We start from the raw sequence: 21,741 nt of genomic DNA on the forward strand, positions 1-21,741 counted from the left end.
AGACTTTTAGATCTCGTCTTATCGAATCTGTCGATAATTAAAGTTAACAGCGCGGTAGACTCAACTTTAAGTCGTATTGATAAACATCATCCACCTATTACCATTAGTTTTAATCTTAAATCACAGGGTACAATTAAACAAAATAAGCGCATGAAACTTAATTACTTTAAATGTAATTACCAAAATGTTCGATCGGTATTGGAAACCATTAATTGGACTAAAACTCTGTCATTTGAAGATATGGACACCAATGTAGAAGAATTCTACAAGATCTTAAACAAAGTAATCAAGGAAAACACACCTCTGGTACGAGACGAATCGTTTCGTTACCCAGTTTGGTTCAGCCATGGACTTAAGCGTTGTCTCACTGAAAAGCATAAATATCATAAAAAGTTTAAAAAATTTAATAATCCGCGAGACTATGACACTTTTTCTTTACTGCGTAAAAGGAGTAAGAACCTTATAGACAAATGCTATAACGATTTCGTGTGTTCGGTGGAAGACTCAATACACAGTAATTCAAAAATTTTCTACCGATTCATAAATGATAAAAAAGGCTCTAAAATTAACTCAATACCGGAAGTTGTTAAATATGCGAATAAAACTTCTAAAAACGCCCAGGACGCTTGCGAATTATTTTCAAATTATTTTAGTTCAGTATTTAGTTCCTCCAATCTAAAAGGCTCACATAATTTTCATGCGGTCGATTACAATAATAACACACTAAGTAACTTTACTATCTCTAAAAATGAAATATACAAAAAAATTAGGAATCTAGATCAAAATAAGGGTGCAGGCCCTGACGGGATTCCACCTTCTTTCATAAAATTATGTGCTCAAGAACTTAGCACTCCACTGTCTATTCTGTTCAACATGTCCCTGAACAATGGTATCTTCCCTAAATACTGGAAAACTGCCTATATTATACCAATTTATAAATCTGGAGACCGTTTACATTGCGAAAATTACCGTCCTATCAGTATTTTGTCATGTTTCTCCAAAATCTTAGAATCTATCGTATACGATAAAATTTATCATCACGTATATCCTGTGTAACAAACAGCATGGCTTTGTAAAAAATCGTTCCACTACATCAAATTTGGTAGAATATAAGAACTATATTTGCAACACTTTTGCGAAATGTGGACAAACGGACTCGATATATACTGACTTCTCAAAAGCGTTTGACAAGGTAAACCACATTTTGCTCTGTCGCAAACTAAAAGCATACGGAATCCATGGCTCCTTATTAAGATGGGTAGAATCATACCTAGACAGGAGAACACAATTAGTTGCAATCAAAGGGTACACTTCCTCCCCCGCAACAATTACATCTGGGGTACCACAGGGGTCGAACCTTGGACCTTTATTTTTCATAATATTTATTAATGACCTAGCTAAAGAGTTGTCGTGTCAATTTTTACTATACGCCGATGATCTTAAAATGTATTCTTCGATTAATAACGTCAATGATGCTATATCTCTTCAAAAGGACTTAAATACTCTTTCCAGATGGTGCACTAATAATCATATGACGCTAAATATAGAAAAGTGCTTTGTAATAAGTTTTACACTGAAAAGATCGAAAAAAGTACTTTTTGATTACACTATAAACGAAAACATACTTTCACGCAAATCCACCGCAAAAGACCTGGGAGTAATATTTGACGAAAAACTCTCTTTTAGGGATCATTACGAGTACATAATTAACAAGAGTAACAGATTGTGTGGATTCATAAGCAGGTGCACTAAAAGTTTTAAAAGGCCTAAAACTACTGTACATCTTTACTGTTCCATAGTTCGCAGTATTTTAGAATATAACTCGGTTATATGGTCACCTAACTATGCCACTCACTGTGAAAAGATAGAAGCCGTACAGAAAAGGTTTTTACGATTGCTCAGTTTTCGCTATCAGTACGGACGTAAACTCGAATGCTACAATGACAGGCTTAGTCATTTTAAATTGCAAACACTAGAAATGCGTCGTGACTGCAATAACTTAGTATATTTGCATAAAATAATACACGGTGTTATTGATTCACCCTTGCTTTTAAGATCCATCAACATAAACACTAACTTTAAATACCGACACCCTAGAATATTTACCCTGGACGCATACAATAACAACATATCATATCATAATCCTATCGGTCGTATGTGTCGCGCATATAACAAAATTTTTCTCGAAAAAGACACGAATGATGGTATTGACATTTTCAACAATAACCTAAATCTATTTAGAAAACAATTGGTTTCAATATTTTCAATTAACAACTAATAATAGTGATTAAATCTATTTTCTTATTCATTATTTAGTTCCTCATTTCAACATTTCATAATTTCATTTTATTTTTCATTGTCATAACTTGTTCATATTTTTCTGCATAATTTTTTCTTTTCATTTATTGTAAACGTTTTTTGTAAAGTGTACAATGTATTCTCAAGTGCTGATGTTATTCGATTTTTATAAGTGAAATATTTCGTCTACAATCTGTGTTCACATAGTTGTTGGGTTATAACTTAGCTTGCTTATAATGTTTACTTATATATTAAATGTGTCTTTAGTTATAATCTGTTTTGTGGACCATAAATAAATAAATAAATAAATTCGCATTAAAAATAAAAAAATAGTTATAAAACCGTACTTTTGTTTTTTACAATGCGAAATAAAAAAAAAATTATGATATTATATACGTTTTTGTAGCTTTATTATGATTAAATAATAGACTAGTTATTAAAAAAAATAGAAAAAAAATCGGATATATGTAATGGCAACACTGTTATGAACGAAGCACACACGTCGCGGCTGCGCCCATGCAGCGTGACGCGTTATCAGAGTAGAACGTGAAATGCGCAAATTTCACAGTGTTGCCATGCAAATTAAATGTGACCCACTTTCTACAACAATTAGATAAATAGATCTATTGTTCATTAGCTACTTAATTATTGCTAATGTAATGTAAATTAAATTTTAATTGTAATAGCTATCAGCTCGTAAATGTCCCACCAATGTCTTGTATAGAGAAAGTATCATTCTAGAAATACTAATATTACAACGTGAATTTTACTTCGATTTGAAATTGTTAATTTATTTTAATCCGTAGTATTCTGTGAACGTGGAACGAAGATCCTTGAATCCTGGAGATGAAAAACTGGTGGAAAAATACTTGCTTGAACAGAGTTATCAGCAAACTACTTGTTTACTAAACATCACTCAAATCGAAAATACTAATTTTCAGATCATATCAAGAACAGTCTCGACTAACAGCAACTTTTTACTGGTGGTAGGGCTTTGTGCAAGCTCGTCTGGTTAGGTACCACCCATTCATCAGATAGTCTACCGCATAACAGCAGTACTTGATATTGTTGTGTTCCGGTTTGAAGAGTGAGTGAACCAGTGTAATTACAGGCACAAGGGACATAACATCTTACTTCCCGAGGTTGGTGGCTATATGCCTAGCTATTCTATAAAAAAACAGCAGACATAGATGATATTTATAGAATATTTCAAATAACTTATTTATATACTTTAAGTTGTATATAGATGACTTAATTTTATCGAAATAATACAAATTCTCAAAGCATACCAAAGGTCGATATCATCTCATGACGTTTTAATGTAGTCCTTTAATGCATAAATAATGTAGACATTAGCGAACCTGATGCAACCTCTGATGTAACACGTAAACAAACACACGAGTACGAGAACATATTGAGCAAGATGTCGTGTGAAACGAAATATAGAATATAAAAAGTTCATACACATTTCGAATAACAAAAGTTTTTTTTTAAATCTTATTAAGAAATAATGGTAAACAGTATTTTAAAAAAACACTGAATATTTCACACAAGAAATTGAATATACTTGTTAGCGCTGTCACTGGAACCAAGTATGGTCTAAAATAAAAAAGTAGATTTTCTCCAGATTTTTTTTTTATTTAAATGCTAATAAAGTGAGTTTTTTTTAATGCTTTCACGTCTTAACTACTCAAATGATTATCATATTTTGCATACATGTTGTAAGGGGTACAGATAGACTATCCTTTACATAGGCTATCATCTTCTCTCACGCAGGCGAATTTACGAGCAGAAGTGAGTACATAATATATTTTCTTAATAATCATGCAAAGAAATAGAACCTTATCAATAGTTCAACGTGATTGTAATTGCTAAAGCAACCTATCAAATCTAGATTTTATCTACATATGACAGGGTTCTAGATTATTAAATACGCCAAGCGATAACCATCTCACCTTCAGAACTCAATCATCAAAAAAATAACCTACCATCAATAATTACTTTTCGAGATAAGTGATAACAAAATAAACACATAATAATAATATTTCTGACTAACGACCCGTTTCCCCGCCCCGACCACATTAGGTATTAAGTTTCTCGGCATAGGGAAAGCTGGTGCTATCGCTGCAATCATAGTAATTTAGGTCTTAAAGCGGAGACCTAGACCGCAATCGTTGGTAATTGTATCGGTTATCGATTACTATGCTAATAACTTTTCTTGCGAATATCATTATGGCTTTTTATAAACAAACTATAGCAAAAAAACACAATTATTATGCATTTGTGATTTTCCCTTTTCTTCGAGGTATTTTATTGTTGATACTAACAAAATTATTCTTTATTTTTAAATATGTTTAACTATTATAATACTTACTAATATTATAAATGCGAAAGTGAGTTTGTTTGTTTATTTGAATCTTAACCGATGATCGAGGGTTCAAACCCGGGTAAGCATCACTGAATTTTCATCTGCTTAATTTGTTATATTAATTCATCTCGTGCTTGACGGTGAAGGAAAACATCATGGGGAAACCTGCTTGAGTCTAATTTCACTAAAATTCTGCCACATGTATTCCACTAACCCGCATTGGTGCAGCGTGGTGAAATAAAGTCCGAAACCTTTTCCTCAAAAAAGGGAGAGAAGGCCTTAGCCCAGCAGTGGGACATTCACAGGCTGTTACTGTATATAATAGCACGCTCAGACTTATGAAGGCGGAGCAGCTTGTTGACAGTTCAACAAAGAGTTAGTTTGACATTAAAACTATAAATATATAATATGTCAAAATAAAATAATAATAGTGTCTCTATAGAGTACCTTGTATTTATTACTTATATTTATTTATTATTACGTAAATAAATACCAGAGTCATAAAAGTTAACCAACACAACGGTTGCTTCATAACGCCCCTCAAATAACCTAAACATAAGGCTGAGCGACCAGCAATAGCTTTATTTATAACATAATGCTATTCATTGCGGCAAATAATTATGGCAAAGTATTTGCAATTCACGGATAAATGCTATAAGTTACACTCATTTCAATCTCTATAGGGGTGTAAGATATTTTAATGCAGCTGTTTATACTGTTATTTTATTTTAAAATCATGTTATATTTTAGTAATTAATTATGTTAGATGATTGAGACTGAGCTAGATGGCCCAGTGGCTAGAATACGTGAATTTTAACCAAAGATTATAAGTTCAAACACGGGCTTGACTGAATTTTCATGTGCGTCTGTATTTATAATTCATATAGTGCTCGGGGTTGAAGAAATACATCGTGAACAAACGTACATAGGATGACAAACTTCCACGTGTGTATCAGCCAAACCGCACTAGAGCAGCATATAGGTTGAGTAAGCTTCATCTCAAAAAGAAAAGAAGCCTTAACCCAGAAGTAGGATATTTGCTTTACTTTACTTTTACTCTACCATACATTGTGATTATTTTAATGACTATTATGTACACAGGCGGGTGCTATGTATTGAAACATGGTATGTGCTATCTTTATTCCAAATTTCATCAAAATCCTATCAGTAGTTTTTGCGTGAAAGAGTAACAAAGATCCATCCATTCATCCTCACAAACTTTAACTTTTCTAATATTAGTAGGATATTATTATTCCGAATAATTCTAGTAAGATAGTGTTATATATTTCTAAACAACAATAGGATTAAAATATCATCAACATAGTATTCAATGTACATAAAGTTTCAATATTAAGAACCACGCCGTTCCCCGGTTGCCTAATGCCTTCGAAATGAGCAAATTTTAATATCCATAACCCAGCGCGTGACTCGGCCTAGAGTCTAGACCAGTGCTCTGCCTGTACTAAGAATTTGTATGGGAATCTGATTATTCCGATAGCTTCGTGCTGGACGAATTTGCGGAACCGAAAATACCCTTTGTTTAAACAGAATATAGGGCAATGATACAATACAGTTCGTTCGCAATATCGATATTGTGATCAAACATTTGTAGTATAAAAAGTAGCGTGTCGTTTAAATTTGATATTGTTTTGAAATTACTGATGAAACAACACAATATTCTCTTGCTGCCATAACCGATTCGTCTTTGAATTTGTCGGTAGTAATATTTTTAGCTTTGTAGCGTTTCGCAAATATGTTTCGATACGAGTAAAAGTTGTTCAACTTTAAATTTTTTCCAAGGAAAGCACGTAAAGCCGTTGGTCCTGCGCCTGAACTCTTTCCGGTCGTGTGGGATTGCCGTCCCATCGGATTATGAGAGTTCGGGAATAGAGTGCAACTGTGTTTGCGCACACACTTGTGTGCACTATAATATCTCCTGTGTAGTTTGCTAATCTCTTTTGAGATTGGCCGCCGTGGCCGAAATCGGTCTGAAGAATATTATTATATTATTATGTAACGGGCCATTGCGTCTCGTCCTCTCGTCTGTTAAAAAATAATTTAAGCAGTTTTGACTGTATAAAACGACATTAAGAACAAAATAACAATTTCGTTAAATAAAATTATCGTATAATATAGGAAGTTTTTGGACACTTACAATAATTGTTTCTCCACTGCATCCGTAATTTCATCTGCCTTATTACAAATAATTACGGATAAAAAAAAACTTAACTTTAATATTTTAAATATCCACATCGTGTTCGAGGGTCGTCCTTAAATTACAATAATAATCTCCGGTAATAAAATGGTAGTTCATTATCATAAAAAACATTTGACGTTAAAAACCGCGGGACATCATTAGCAGGGACAGGGGATCCGAAATAAATTATGACATTTTAATTCGAGGCGCGTCGGAAATCGTCGCCTGATTTATTTTTTTCTACGGACATCTTCTCGATCGGTATTCCATCAATTTGCCCTTTAATAAATTAACATTCAAAAATGTATACCGGACTCGTTTCGGACGTTTTTTAACTACGCCGTAAATATAGATATGTCAAGACCAAAGCTACCGAATTAAATTGGTTCGATTTTCAAATTTAATATAAAGATTTATACATCGTCTTAACGTTCCTTTATATTTATAGAAAACAATATTCTAATTATAAATATAAGTCGTTAATATCCATGGGTATATTGCTTAAATAGGTGTGGTACACAAACACCCTATAATACATTTGATTTTGAACCCGATCGTTTTCCTTACTTCAAGGCTAACAGTCCTGGAGCTCAGAATTAAAATCCCCGGTCGAAAGAATTATTTGGGTATTCTGTCAAAATATTCTCAATAGTAGTCCGATAGGAAGTAGGTAGTGGCTCACTACTAACTCGTAAAGCAAGTAAAGCGGATAATCCTGAGTCTCTCGAGAATCTCTACGTGTCGGATAGCCGTCCCATCGGATAATGCAGTGAGGGAAATAAATCCCTCTGTATAACATATCCCAGATAACCCCGTGATTGGACGTCTTTTGAGTAGAACTCCATAGCTTATAGGTAACGTGGTATCGAGGCATAAATTGATTCACATTAATACGTAGCAAAGCACAGCAATTATAAGATTAGTACCCACACAGATGAAGCTCAATATCCAATCTTCAGCTTTATTAAGAAATATAAATTAAAATTTGAGCACCACCGTACTATCTAATTGTATAATCAGAGTCACATAAAAGTTTATTATTAAAAAAACACCCACTAATGTTACATTTGTTTCGGATAAACATATATTTTAATGTAGTTACGTTCGTATCTCGGGTTTTAATTACGAACGATAAAAGAACGTACCGGCATCGGGATACGATACATTGGATGAGGTATAAATTGTACGGATAATGTTCGTTTAAGATAGTTAATAATGGCTTAATAAAGTTTAAGGACCAAGATACGCTGTCTCACATCGAAAAAGGATGCATATATCAAGATAATATGTATGTAAGTTTAAGATATAGTGGCATGCGAAAACAGAAGAGCGAGCCGCTAGTGGCAGAGTTGGAAACGTTTCGTCTATTTTTCATGTGTAAACATCTTTGCGCTCGGTATAAGGTAAGGTCTATCTGAGACTTCGAGCGTCAGACAAATAAGCGTAAGATTTCGGGCGTCAGGCGAATAAGTGTAACATTTCGAGCGTCAGGCGAATAAGCGTAAAATTTCAAGCGTCAGTTGTCAGCGTAAGATTTGTTATTTACATGTAAATTATCGTGTGTATCTTGGCAATCACACCATTGTCATTTATAGTTCGAAATCAGAAGTGATTGGACTCTGATTGTTATCGTCTTACTTCGTATGAGATTGCCAACTTCAGAAGATTATAAATCATTATGTCACTTGGTATCTTTTGGCATGTACGGTATATATAAAAATATTACAGTAAAATGTGACTCCACTTCTCTTGAAGAGTAGAGACTGGTCATCCGTCTGGTGAACTTAGAATCGGAATGTCATTACAATATTTTCCGCAATAATATATCAATGCAAAAAAAATCTCTCGAACGGATTAATGATCAACTTCCGCTACTTATGTAACCTTATGTTAATGACTATTTAATTGATTTATAATAGCATATTGGCTTTTACATCATTCTTCGTTTATTATAATAAATAAATATTAATATGTTTATATAATTTTCATAATTATTTTAGATTAATCTATCAACATCTTCTCTCTACTATGATGTGCTAAATGGTAAATATTTAATTAGTTTTCTTTGTTTATTATTATATAAAACAGCCTGTAAATAACAGTAATAATAATATCCTGGGACATCATTCAAATCCTAAATTAAGCAGAACCTGTGCTATGGAAACCAGACAACTGATATACATATATTACTTTTCTTTTGTAAATACATACTTATATGGATAATTATACCCAGACTCAGGACAAACAGACATGTTCATGCAAACAATTGTCTGTCCTGGGTGGGAATCGAACCCACAACCTTCGGTGTGAAAGGCGAGTATCTACCAACCACGCCAATTTAATGTTGGGATATGGCTCTTCTCCTTTTTTAAGAGATAGATAGAGAGAGATTTGGATTTTACCCCACCACGTTTCTCCAATGCGGTTTGGATATACATGGTAGATTTTCATCCGCGATATTAAATTAATTAAAAGTACATAATATTATATTTTTATATATATTACTGTGTTTTATTTAAAGAAACGTAGTTTATGTAGTTAAAAAAATATATTAATTAATAATATATATGTGCAGGCAGTATGACAGACAACCATGCTCAGCAACCATTTAACCGTTAGAAAATTAATTCGTTGCTGTTGTGTTTGAAAAAGTTGGCCGAGCCAGTACAATTACAGACATTGCTCCATAAGCTTGTTCGTTTACTTTAATTAGACAACAAAATTATTAATAAAAAAGCTTTCTAAGATTTCAATTTCGTTACTAACAAAGTAAAATATCTTCTTTAGTAATATGCAAGTATCTATAACAGATTTATTAATGAAACAAACTGCATTCTTTCTTTCTTTGAAAATCTTTTCGATCTGAGTTTTGATCGTATAACCAAAACACACGACCTCCCACCGTTCGATCGGTTAAAAGTACCGCGACCAGTCGTGCGTGCAATCTGCGCTACTTGACAACCGAGTTGTATTAGACAGTAGAAAGCTGAGGAAATTACTATTTTAACATTACAATATACTTTTGAATATAACAATATTATTTATTAAATAACGCTCAATGGTTTTTTTTATAGAATAGGAAGGCGGACGAGCATATGGGCCACCTGATGGTAAGTGGTCAAGAACGCCCTTAGACATTGGTACTGTAAGAAATGTTGACCATCGGTTACACTGCCAATGCGCCACCAACCTTGGGACCTAAGATTTTATGTCGCTTGAGCCTGTAATTACACTGGCTCACTCACTCATCAAACCGGAATACAACAATACTAAGTACTGCTGTTTTGCGGTAGAATATCTGATGAGGTAGAATATCAGGCGAGCTTGCACAAAGCTCTACCACCAGTAAAATAAAGGTTGTCATATTGCAACTATGGTTTTGATAAAGTATCTTATATGCTTCAAATGTATACTTCGTAACAGCCTGTAATTGTCCCACTGCTGGGCTAAGGCCTCCTCTCCCATTTTGAGGAGAAGGTTTGGAGCTTATTGCTACTCCAATGTGGTTGATGGAATACACATGTGGCAGTATTTCAGTGAAATTAGACACATGCAGGATTCCTTCACCGTAAAGCACGAGATGAATTATAATGAAAAATTAAACACATTAAAATTCAATGGTGCTCGTTCTTACCACTGGGCCATCTCGGCTGTATAATGTATTTTTAATAATATGTTAATTATAGATTTCTTAAGTCTTCGTAAACATTAGTAAGATTTTTTTTAAATAGATCATAAAATTTGAATTGTTCCGAATTTACATATGCTTAACTTGTATTTATATTATTTATCTCACTGAGATGTATACCTCGAGGAATTTAAAAAGTTATGTCCTTTGTGCCTGTTATTAACCTACCTCGCAATTATATGAATTAAATATTAATTATTTATATAGTATTTAAGGTATTTATAAATATGTAGCTTGTAGCAATTATAATAATGTTTTGTCGTATTTTAGAAGGAAATATGTTGCTCTTATTTTCTTACGCCCAAATTAATTTTCTTAAATATTATCTTTGTTACAATTATATGCGAATAATACGGTTGAATTGAGAACATTACGTTTCAATAAATATATATATTTGAGAATGCTTAATGAGTTAACACATAACCTAACAGTACAAAACAAGAATTAACTTTAAACCTATTGACATTTTTAAACAATCATGAACTCTTGTGAGCATATTTTAACCCATTAACAATACGCAATCAACGGATCAGAGAAAAGCAAATAACCACTAAATGCGTAGCGCAACGACGCGCTAATATTATTTTAGTGGCACAGTCTCACGTTGTTAACGCTGAAAGTGTTTCGCGCCCAGTTTCGACACAAAGGGCACAAGAACGAGCTCAGAGTTCTTTCCTGATGGGAGTCTTGAAGTAATTCAAAATATATTTATATAAATTGATCTTTAGAACTAATTTTGTATCGTCAAGCGATACAGGTTGCGATTTTTTTCGTGAAGAATCACAATAAGCCAATTTTAAAAAATGTCACCAAAATATGTCGAAGCTTATAGCCGAAAAATAAAAATTATAAAAGCCGAAAAAATAACTTTAAAATCAGGTGGTATTTATTTTTGTTATGGAAAGCTAAAAACTCTATCCAAAAGCATAGTCGACTTCTATGCCAAATTATATTAGAATTTCACAGTTCGAGCGTAATGAAGACAAAACAAACATAATAAAACACAAACCTTATATTTTTTAGAACGACGAGCCGGTTGGGGTGGTTGGTAGAACACTTGCCTTTCACGCCGAAGGTTGTGGGTTCGATTCCCACCCAGGACAGACATTTGTGTGCATGAACATGTCTGTTTGTCCTGAGTCTGGGTGTAATTATCTATATAAGTATGTATTTACAAAAAGAAAAGTAGTATATGTAGTATATCAGTTGTCTGGTTTCCATAGCACAAGCTTTATACAAGCTTAAATTGGGATCAGATGGCCGTGTGTGAAAAATGTCCCAGGATATTATATTATATTATTTAGAATTTTATGGACATGCATAAAAATGCGCTATAAAGCGTCAAGTCGCGCTATACAACAGTAGACAGTTAACTTAACTCACGATTAGTTCAAACCCGTTGATAAATCGGTCCGAACTTAGCCCCACGAATGCTTAACATTTAAACAGATATTATCTCAGCGCTTGTTCTACAACACAACTATAATTTAAATAAATAACGATAATTTCGGCGAGGTAATTGTAATTTGATTTGCAATTTTTTACCACGAAGTTAATTCGAATTTAATTGTTATAGCAGTTGCGAGTATTTGATATTTACTTAAACAAAATAAACGAAACGGAGAAAATAAATAGCATTCGTTTCAAATATAAATAACGTTTTACAATCATTTAACACCTCAAATCGAGAAGCTGAAGATGTATATCAAGTAATACACGCGTAACATTTGGTTTGGAGTGCGTTAATGTTGACTACAGGTCTTGAAAGCGTCGACAGTTGGAGGGTGGCGAGTTATGAGATTCAAGCAAGAAATTTGAAGCACACTTAAGTGTTCTAAACACATAACAGAAACACACAGATTACACAAAAGCTATCGGTCCTACAATATTTATGTTTTTTTTACGTTTGCTATTAAATGTGCAATTTAAAACTGTATCACGTTCAATAGTGATATTTATGTACATACGATAAAACGGATACGTAGTCATTGACACTGATAGCAGGCTCAGTGAAACTCATCTAGATATAATCGATCTAGAACTCGGCTAGCCACGCCCCCTCTTTATGCAAATGTCGGCGGCTGTCGCTGCGTTTGTTCCTTTGAACGTCTTTAATCACTTTCTCGATCATTTACATACATTAAACGATATTACTATTATACGTTTCAACACAGACATTAATACTAAAATTACCAGCAATATATTGTATATTTTAAAATTTATCTTCGTTTAAAAAAGTCAAATGAAAAAAGCTTTTTAAACATACACACACAAAGACATAAGATTATTAAGCTAATTACGTAAAAACTTTTTACTGCAAATATTTATTTATTATTTCATAAAATTCAATTTTTATATCGAGTTCAATCGAAGTCGAGAGCGCACTATTTGCCATTCGACATTATACGTTGATATTCGCTTCAATAACTGTTTACACGAATAAAGCACAATTGATGATCGTCTCAGCCATAATCAGCCTGAACACTTAATCCATATGTTAATAAAAACAAAACAACCATTCCCTTGTTCCTGACAAGTGAATTGATAACGCAAAATTCGATTCGAACTCTCGTGATTAATACTTACTGTCAAGGTCCGCCATCTTTAATTTGCGCCTCGAGTCCCCCGCGCATCTTTTTGACACGTTTTGGCGCCGGAAAACGGCCCCCCGTCGGATTTTATCGTAGCCGCCGAGACATTTCGTATTCGATTCTTTCTTTTTTCAATCGTTTGCATAATAATATAACAATATTTCGTGCGGATAAGATTCGTAAACCTCGTGTGCATTTACTCGTAAATAAGCTCGATCGATATATATTTACGTTTCTGTTACTTAAACGACCAGAGTCAATTGAACAGCCGACATACTGCTATAAAACAGGATTTATTTTTTGTATAAAGTAATAATGTTACGGCAATAATCAAAAAGCAATAATAACATTAGATTTAATAAGTTCCACGAAGTATAAAAAATCATATCCAATTATTAATTATCTGTACAAATACGTATGTATCAAAGCTATATAATTGCACAAAATTACTATTGAATATACCAAAAAGTCTCGTCGATTCAAAGTCGATATGGTCCAGTGGTTAGAACGCGTGAATCTCAACCGATAACCGCGGGTTCACCTAGGCAAGCACCATTGATTTTACTTGTTTAATTTGTGTTTTTGAAATTTTTCGTGCTCGGCGGTGAATAAAATCATCGTGAGGAAATCTGCTTGTGCCTAATTTCACTGAAATTCCGCCAAATGAGTATCCATCAACACGCATTACTTTACTTTTTAACAAAAAAAAAGTCAATTCCACTTCAAACTGTACAAAACAGACTCAAACTATACAAGAACTTGTTTTTTATTTATTTGTGTACTAAATGTACAGTTTAAAATTATATTCTTAAAATATAAATTAAAACTTGGGTCTTTTTTAATTTTTAGAATTGATTATATAATATTAATATATTCAAAAAATTGTGTTTGGAAATACATTAAATAAAATTTTCAACGAATTACATAATTGTTTTTTTTTTATGCGGCAACATCACAAGCTGTCAATTCACCACGTACATATTGTTACAGGCAACACGGACATGTCAGCCTAATTACTTGGGTGTGGCGATTTTTTTATAACGGCTCACGTCACTTGATTAATATTAATTATTATATTTGATCACTTGGTAACAATATTTTCGATTACGCAGAATTCAACTTTACTCAAAAGTATTTATGGAACAAAACGAGTCTTTGTATATCTTTTCCTGTTATTACTGATAATGAATAAAAATTATCAGAAGCGTATTGATTAAATGTACATGTATTGATTAGCAATATTATTACTTTCGACAGCAGTGTATTAGACTCAATTACTATTATACTCAATAAATGTTTTTTTTTTAATTATAGTATAGGTAGGCGTAGGCATATGGGCTACCTGATGGTATGTGGTCACCAACGCCCATCGACATTGTAAGAAATTTTAACCATTGCTTACATCGCCAATGCGCCACCAACCTTGGGAAATAAGATGTGTCCCCTGTGCCTGTTTTATTACACTGGCTCACTCACCCTTCAAATAGGAACACAATAATACCAAGTACTGCTGTTTTGCGGAAGAATATCTGATGAGATTAATCTTCGTATATTTTTGTGTATATACAGTGCGTGCGCCACATTTCACAAGTCGGTTAGTACGTTAAAGTGTGAAAGCAGGACAAACATACAAATTCACTTTCACATTTATAATATTATGTAAGAATAAAACAGAATCAAAATTTATAACATCAAAAAATTGGCATTAAAAATCCAGTCATTCGTTCATAACATATATTTGAAAAAAAAAAAGATTCTTTAATAATTTACAAAATAATTTTATTAACATACATATTGAATATATGTGAGATTGAAACCGAAAGAACAGGTTACCGTGTGTAACATACATCAAACATCTTTATTTTCTTTCTGTCCATGGGATGTTCAAAATAAAAATATGAAATTGATCGTCCACTGGATTACAACGCTATGGAGCGCTATACGACAATATAGCGACTGTGTTGCCCTACTGCGTAGCATTGTTTTTTTTTATAGGTAGGTGGACGGGCAATTGGTCACCTCTGCAACTATACATTGGCGATGCAGGAAATGTTAACCGTTGCTTATATCGCCAATACGCCACCTATCTTGGGAACTAAGATGTTATGTCCCTTGTGCCTATAGATACAATGCCTATAGACTCACTCACCCTATAAACAGGAACATTACAATAGTTAATAATTATTAATTATTTGTTTTATGGCTCATTATTGATTATGGCTCATCTGCCCGTCCACCTTCCTATATTATAAAGAAAAAAAGAAAGCTCCACACTTGTTTTTGTTGAATTAAAATAAAGCCTTAGCTTTGTATTGCAATATCAGAGGGCAACAGGCCTTACATTAGCATATCGTACAAGTATAATATGTTTAAAATCGACAATAAATATTTGATTCTTCGAAACCGAATCGACTCTAACGTGTTTTATTGTTTTCTTGAACGTCAATGTGACCTTATCCTTCTTTATTACTTTGAGATTTTTTTTAATGTCTAATTATGTCTGTTGTTCTTGTGTATCGTTCCTTTACATTATATAATTAGAAGGCTTTTTTATATGTTTTGCCTTTTTTGTATCAAAGATGGTAAAAAGGTATTGCAAGGTTTTGATAGAATTAATATTTTTTATTTTTCTCATGACAAAAAATGTCCGTCTCTTGCGAGTCTCTTATTTTTATTACTGTTTGATTACGAGTATATTGCGGCTTTAACTAGTTGACTTACCTTTGTTCTGTAGAGCGGATTGGAAAAGTCCCAGCCCGGCGCCACGAACAGATATCCGCATTTTGATATCTTTCTACTGGCCTGAAAAGAAAATTGAAAATGTTAAATTGGCTGAATATCATATACTGAGCTGTACAACTCGAGACCGTTAATACTCTACACATTTAACTTACAATTAAAAAAAAAATAGTTGGCCCAAAATTTACGCGCGAAAACAGTGACGAGCTGATGAAAAAATAAATTCTGGTGACTACATTTATATTTGTTGTGAATACAACACCTTAGTGCGAAAGTACTCGTAACTACAGATGCAAACCCAAAATACACCAGTGAAATATTTGCACCAAGCAACCTTCACATCGTTGATCATACGTTGACACACCATAAAGGAATTAACAGTAAATTTAAATCAAAGCGTGGGCGTTGGCACGTTGGTGCTTGAAGCTAGCAAGTACCAACTCTTGAGGTGAGAGCAAACTTTGACCAATGTCTGCAAACAAGCCAACCTACACTGTTCTCATACTCATTGCTATTAATACACACCATTTATGTACTTCGAGATCATATAAACAATGTTGTATTGATTTTGTTCATACAAATGTTCATCAGATTCTGCCTGACACTATTCCGTCAGAGTCGTTAACGTTGTGCTCACTTAAATATGATACCAAATGTGATTAAAACTTGAATCTATATAGCTTATCGACGGAAAGTAATAATGCAAAAGATTAATAAATAAATCAATCAGCTTATCATAATTGGTATATCAGATATTAATATAAATTTTAAGCCTAAGCATCGCCATCCATATTTGTAATCTGATATAAAGTTATACCTAAAACGCAATAATTTAAGAAGCTGCAACATCGAGCATCTATACGTTTAGAAGATGAGCCTCAACCATTTTATATTAAAATGGGCATAGGTTCAATTATAAGGCACTACAAAACAAACGTAGTTTCTAATCATTATTGTAATATTTCTTGTAATCACATAAATTTTCTATCATCAAAAATTATTAGTCAGTTTAAGTAAACAACCGTCTAAGGACCATAATCCGCGAAGGAATTGGTGTTTATTGGACTGTTATATTATGCGAAAATGTAGATGACTTGAAATTAAAATAATGAATGTTAACTAATAGCAATAATACTATACAACCTACCCATGAGAGTACGTCCATTATTTATATTGGCAATCCTTCGTCTCACCACAACACATGATTTAAGACAAGATATTATGGGGAAAAAATGTTTGATTCCAATTTTCAGAATTACTCTCAATAGAATTACAATCAATATTCAATATAATTGGTAGAAAAGAGTAACAACTGAGTTTTCTGGTGGTTTGTCTCTGTAATTCCATATGCTGACCGAATTTAAATGACCATACAAAATTGATTGTAAGTGCCTACTTAAATAAAGAAAATTTTGATCATAATTGAGTAAAAAAAACAGTGATGTATCAATTAAAACTGTGGATCATAAAAGGATTTTCAAAATCAAGTAAATGATCTAAAGGATATGCAACGGATTATCATATGTGAATGTACTAACTCATTCGTTCTTCACACGAATTAAAAAAAAAGTTATTGGATTGGCAGTCAAATATCCTGCTAGTGATTCCGATTTCTACAAAGGAAATTGCACAAGGCTTTATCATTATAATTAAATAACAAGTATAAATAAAATATTTTTTATTTATAGTCATACTTCATGATAAAATTCTAATGAATGATTTCACAACCAAAAAATGCACATAAGTATAGTATTATTCAATAAATTCTTTATACTAATTCAAAAACTTATGACCATGATAAAATGTGTCCATTTTTTGTTGCCTCCTCTTTCATCTCGGACATAAAAGATTTTCAAAAGGATTTCGACCTCATATCCTAATGCGAATTGTTTTGGAATCAGTAAAACCTTCATGGACATATGAACTGATGTCACCGGAGGCCAGTGACCCTAAATTGCGTCACTAAGTACAGTCATGTTCACATTACTTAATATTTGATTAACCAGCGTAAACCCAAATCAACTGTCAGATCATACTAGATTATTATTAGAAGTGTATAATAACGACGATGAAAAGTGTCCGTGCTAAGTATCTTTCTCTAAATATGGATCTCGGCTATTCCTTCCTGTTCTCGGATATCCTATATTCTAATAGGAACAAAATGAAAATAGCACTTATTCCAAATATTAATTATGACCTGATCATTCAACAGCATATTTTGAAATTTGATTTGATTGATAGAACTGCTCGATTTGATTTATTTCGAAGAGTACATTAACAGCATTAGGAAGTTTTAGAGCCGAAACTTTTGAAATTAAAATTGCATCGCAACAAGTAAAATTTTCGAATTGAACTAAAAGCCAAGGCAGCAGAATTATAATACCAGCAGCCATAAAACATTTTAAAAATATCTTCAGCGGTCAGCGCGACTGTGCGACTGAACTTGACCGATCTTTTTGTGAGGTACAAAGGTTTTGTGAGGCCGTCGACACGTTCGCGTGTGTCATCGTCATCAGATAATGCGAATTTAAGCGTCCAAGCTTCGACTACAGGAGCACCGTTGTAATGATAGCGAGCAATGTGATACCATATACATATTTACTTACAGGAAAATAATCATTGAATAAAAGTCAATTCATTAATTGGAATCGTCGTTTTTCAATTTCATTTTTAGTTCAACTGTGAAAATTTATTAATTTCTAAGAATGCAGAACTGTTTTCACTTGAAGTTTCGGTCGCATTACAATCGACCTTACTCTAATCTTAACAGTCATGATGTCAACGCAGATCAGTTTCCGATCAGTTTGAAATCGAAATGCTCGAAAATTTATAAAATATCTACCAACGCGATTTCATTTGAAAATGCGTTTTTATACTTCTATATTAAATATTCAAAACTGCAAAAACTTAATAACGGTGTTTGAGTCTGTTCTTAGAAAGTATTTACAAAGATTAACATATTTTAATATTTTACGTGCCGACACGAAGGCGTTTCTATACGTATAGATTGTCTCTAGAAATATTCACATAACAGTTCAATAGCTTCCCTTATAATATCTATGTCAGGGTCCCCAACCGGTCGCGTGGTACCGTTACCACCGTACACGCCATTACGGCGACAATACGAATACTGTGCGTATCGAATCGGTTGCGCGTGCGTCGCTAGATCGCTATCACCCGCGTGAGGCCCTTAACACCAGAAGCGCTTTACAGTGCTACATAATATATAAATATTTTAGTGTCGTAAGTTTAATATTATCGTGACTCTTATATTTGTTGTTATAATATTTGATTTCTTGTTTTAAAATCGATAAGTTTTACGATAAGTAAAGATTATTTTATACATTTGACGATTGTTCGACGCTATATATGCTATATTTCAGTACCATATATGGGCCATAGAGGTATGGGCGATTGTATTTGTGTCCTTTTTATTTTTTAATAGCCATGTACAGCGTTTATTTATTTTAAATATTTTACAGATTATATTAGTAGTCGTGATTATGTATGGAAATAGCTCATGGTTGAGGTAACCACTGACACTGGCTCCATGGGAACGGGGACAGGCCCTTTTATGGGACGCGACATGCGTTGACACATTGGCCTCCTCTCATGTCAGGGAAACAATATGAAAGGGACCTAGCGGAAAATGCTACAGCGAACAAATTAAAGAAATATTCGTCTCATATTGCAAATTATATTTATCGTATTATTTAATGTCTACACAGAATACTTAAATATAATTATATATTATTATCGATTTTAGAAAAATGGCGGGTGCTCAATGGATGCGACTAGCACAGGACCGGCAGAAATGGCGCGCCTGTGAGGAGGCCTATGTCCAGCAGTGGATTAATGTGGGCTGAATATGATGATTATTATTAATAACATTGTTCCATGTACTTTTTATTGAAAATAAGTAAACATAAAATTTCTTGTTATTCTCGGAAGAATCTACATTCGAAACCGGTGGCTCTTTATTAATATTAAATTTGTATCATGACGATATTTGAAATTTGTTTTTGTACCGTTTCCAATTGAAACGAAATATATATAACATTCTACTTTATTGCATTACGTGTACATTAGTTACATTTAATTATATAATTCAAGATCTCAATGTAAATAATTATTAATAGTAATTTCCATGTGTTCATATAGAATTAAAGCGACAATAGCTTCTATATTTATGTATCGGTTAATATACAGCGCTACACGAGCGCTTGAAATATCATATCATGGCAACAACATTTCACGCTTACGGCATTGGTTGTCTATTAATTTTAATAGCAACAGACACTTTATTGAATCGTAAATTGAATTTTTGCATTTACAAACAGATGATTATTATTTACAGTTAGTTACATAATGTATATAAGAAAATAATACATTATGAAATTTATGCAGCATCATTAGTCAATAAATTTTGATTCAATTATTCGAACTATAGATTGTAAAAACACTCTCTATGAATTATGAGTGAAAAAATAGTATAATTGAAGCATCATTTCAATTTCAAACTGTAAATTTAGATTTGTTATTTATCACAAATATCAAAAAGCAATTAAACTTATTTTTTATGCAATGATTTTAAAAATATAGTGAAAAGAACACAAACATACATATTTGTTATGATTTATAAAAGATAAATTAAAATAACATTTCTAAACTTCTGTTTGTGGAATGCTGCCAATCAATTTTTTTTCTCTAGGGCCTAGATAATTTGAATCGTGAACTTCTTCAGAACGTGGCAACAACATATGGCATAATAATATCAATAATTAAGATTACAAGAGAGTGAGAACATCACTTTCACTATTGCAAAACATTACTTTTTCAGATGTCAAATAATTTTTCGCAAATACAAGTTCATTTCGTGTATATCTACGAACGTAAGATTAAAAACAAACATAGCACAATAGTAGGTAATAAAACATCCGTAACTCTTTATGGTTACACGGTTGTCCTAAAAAACAATTGATTTACGAGCGACAACTTGCTGGACGTCCCTACACGAATATAGAAAATGTTACATTGTTGTAAACATAACGCATCAACGATCAGTAAGGTCTAACAGTAAAGCTATGTACATACATCCTTGCATTCACTATGAACTGTTGATACCAAGCAAAGACTGACCATTGTGTATATTCCGGTGCGAAATGAACCCTCGACCGAAGTCCAATAGCAGAGTATGTTATATAACAGTTTATGGTTAAATTTTTATTCACTTCATTGTACTGAATATTTCAAATCAGACGATGAAAGAGCTGTTTTGGATATTTTAGTTGAACCGCCCGCTTGGATACGTATCACCACCACCACCACTCATCAGATGTTCTACCGTGAAATAGCAATATTTAGTATTGCTGTGTTCCGGTTTGAAGGAGAATGTGCCAGTATAACTGTGCCTGGGACATAACATCTTAGTTTCCAAGGTTGGTGGAGCATTGGCTCTGTACGCCACTTAGCATCAGGTGGTAAAGAGTTCCAGTGTCGCTACCTATTTCATAAAAAAACCATGAAAGACAGCGTTTTAACACAGGCTACGTGCAAAAGTCGTTTTGATATAAAATGAAGTATTCCGAAAAACCTTAAATATATATATATATACTAAAAAAATTAAAAATAGCTACTGTTCATATTAAATTAAAAAAAGTATTCCAATAGTTATTAGATAGTTTTTGTATGTCTTGAAAATGTAAAGTTATATTGCGGAAATGAAGGATTCTTATGTTCTGTCGCAATATTGTAATTGAACTTTACATGTATGACAAACAGACTTATTTCAATTGACTTCATAACATCATACTGGTGGTAGAGCTTTGTGCAAGCTCGTCTGGACAGGTACCACCCATTC

General features: G+C 33.0%; 1 protein-coding gene across 6 annotated transcripts in view; it reads right to left on the minus strand.

Moving 5' to 3' along the window:
- Positions 1-21,741, minus strand: part of LOC126770157 (protein outspread) — a 242,345-nt gene that overhangs the window by 137,531 nt on the left and 83,073 nt on the right. For all 6 annotated transcript variants that reach the window (XM_050489355.1, XM_050489357.1, XM_050489354.1 and 3 more), the window contains exon 2: positions 15,864-15,944. In XM_050489355.1, coding sequence (XP_050345312.1) covers positions 15,864-15,944 — 81 coding nt within the window. The remainder of the gene's footprint in view (positions 1-15,863; positions 15,945-21,741) is intronic.

The sequence above is a fragment of the Nymphalis io genome, chromosome 8, assembly GCF_905147045.1.
Source record: "Nymphalis io chromosome 8, ilAglIoxx1.1, whole genome shotgun sequence".
NCBI lineage: Eukaryota > Metazoa > Arthropoda > Insecta > Lepidoptera > Nymphalidae > Nymphalis > Nymphalis io.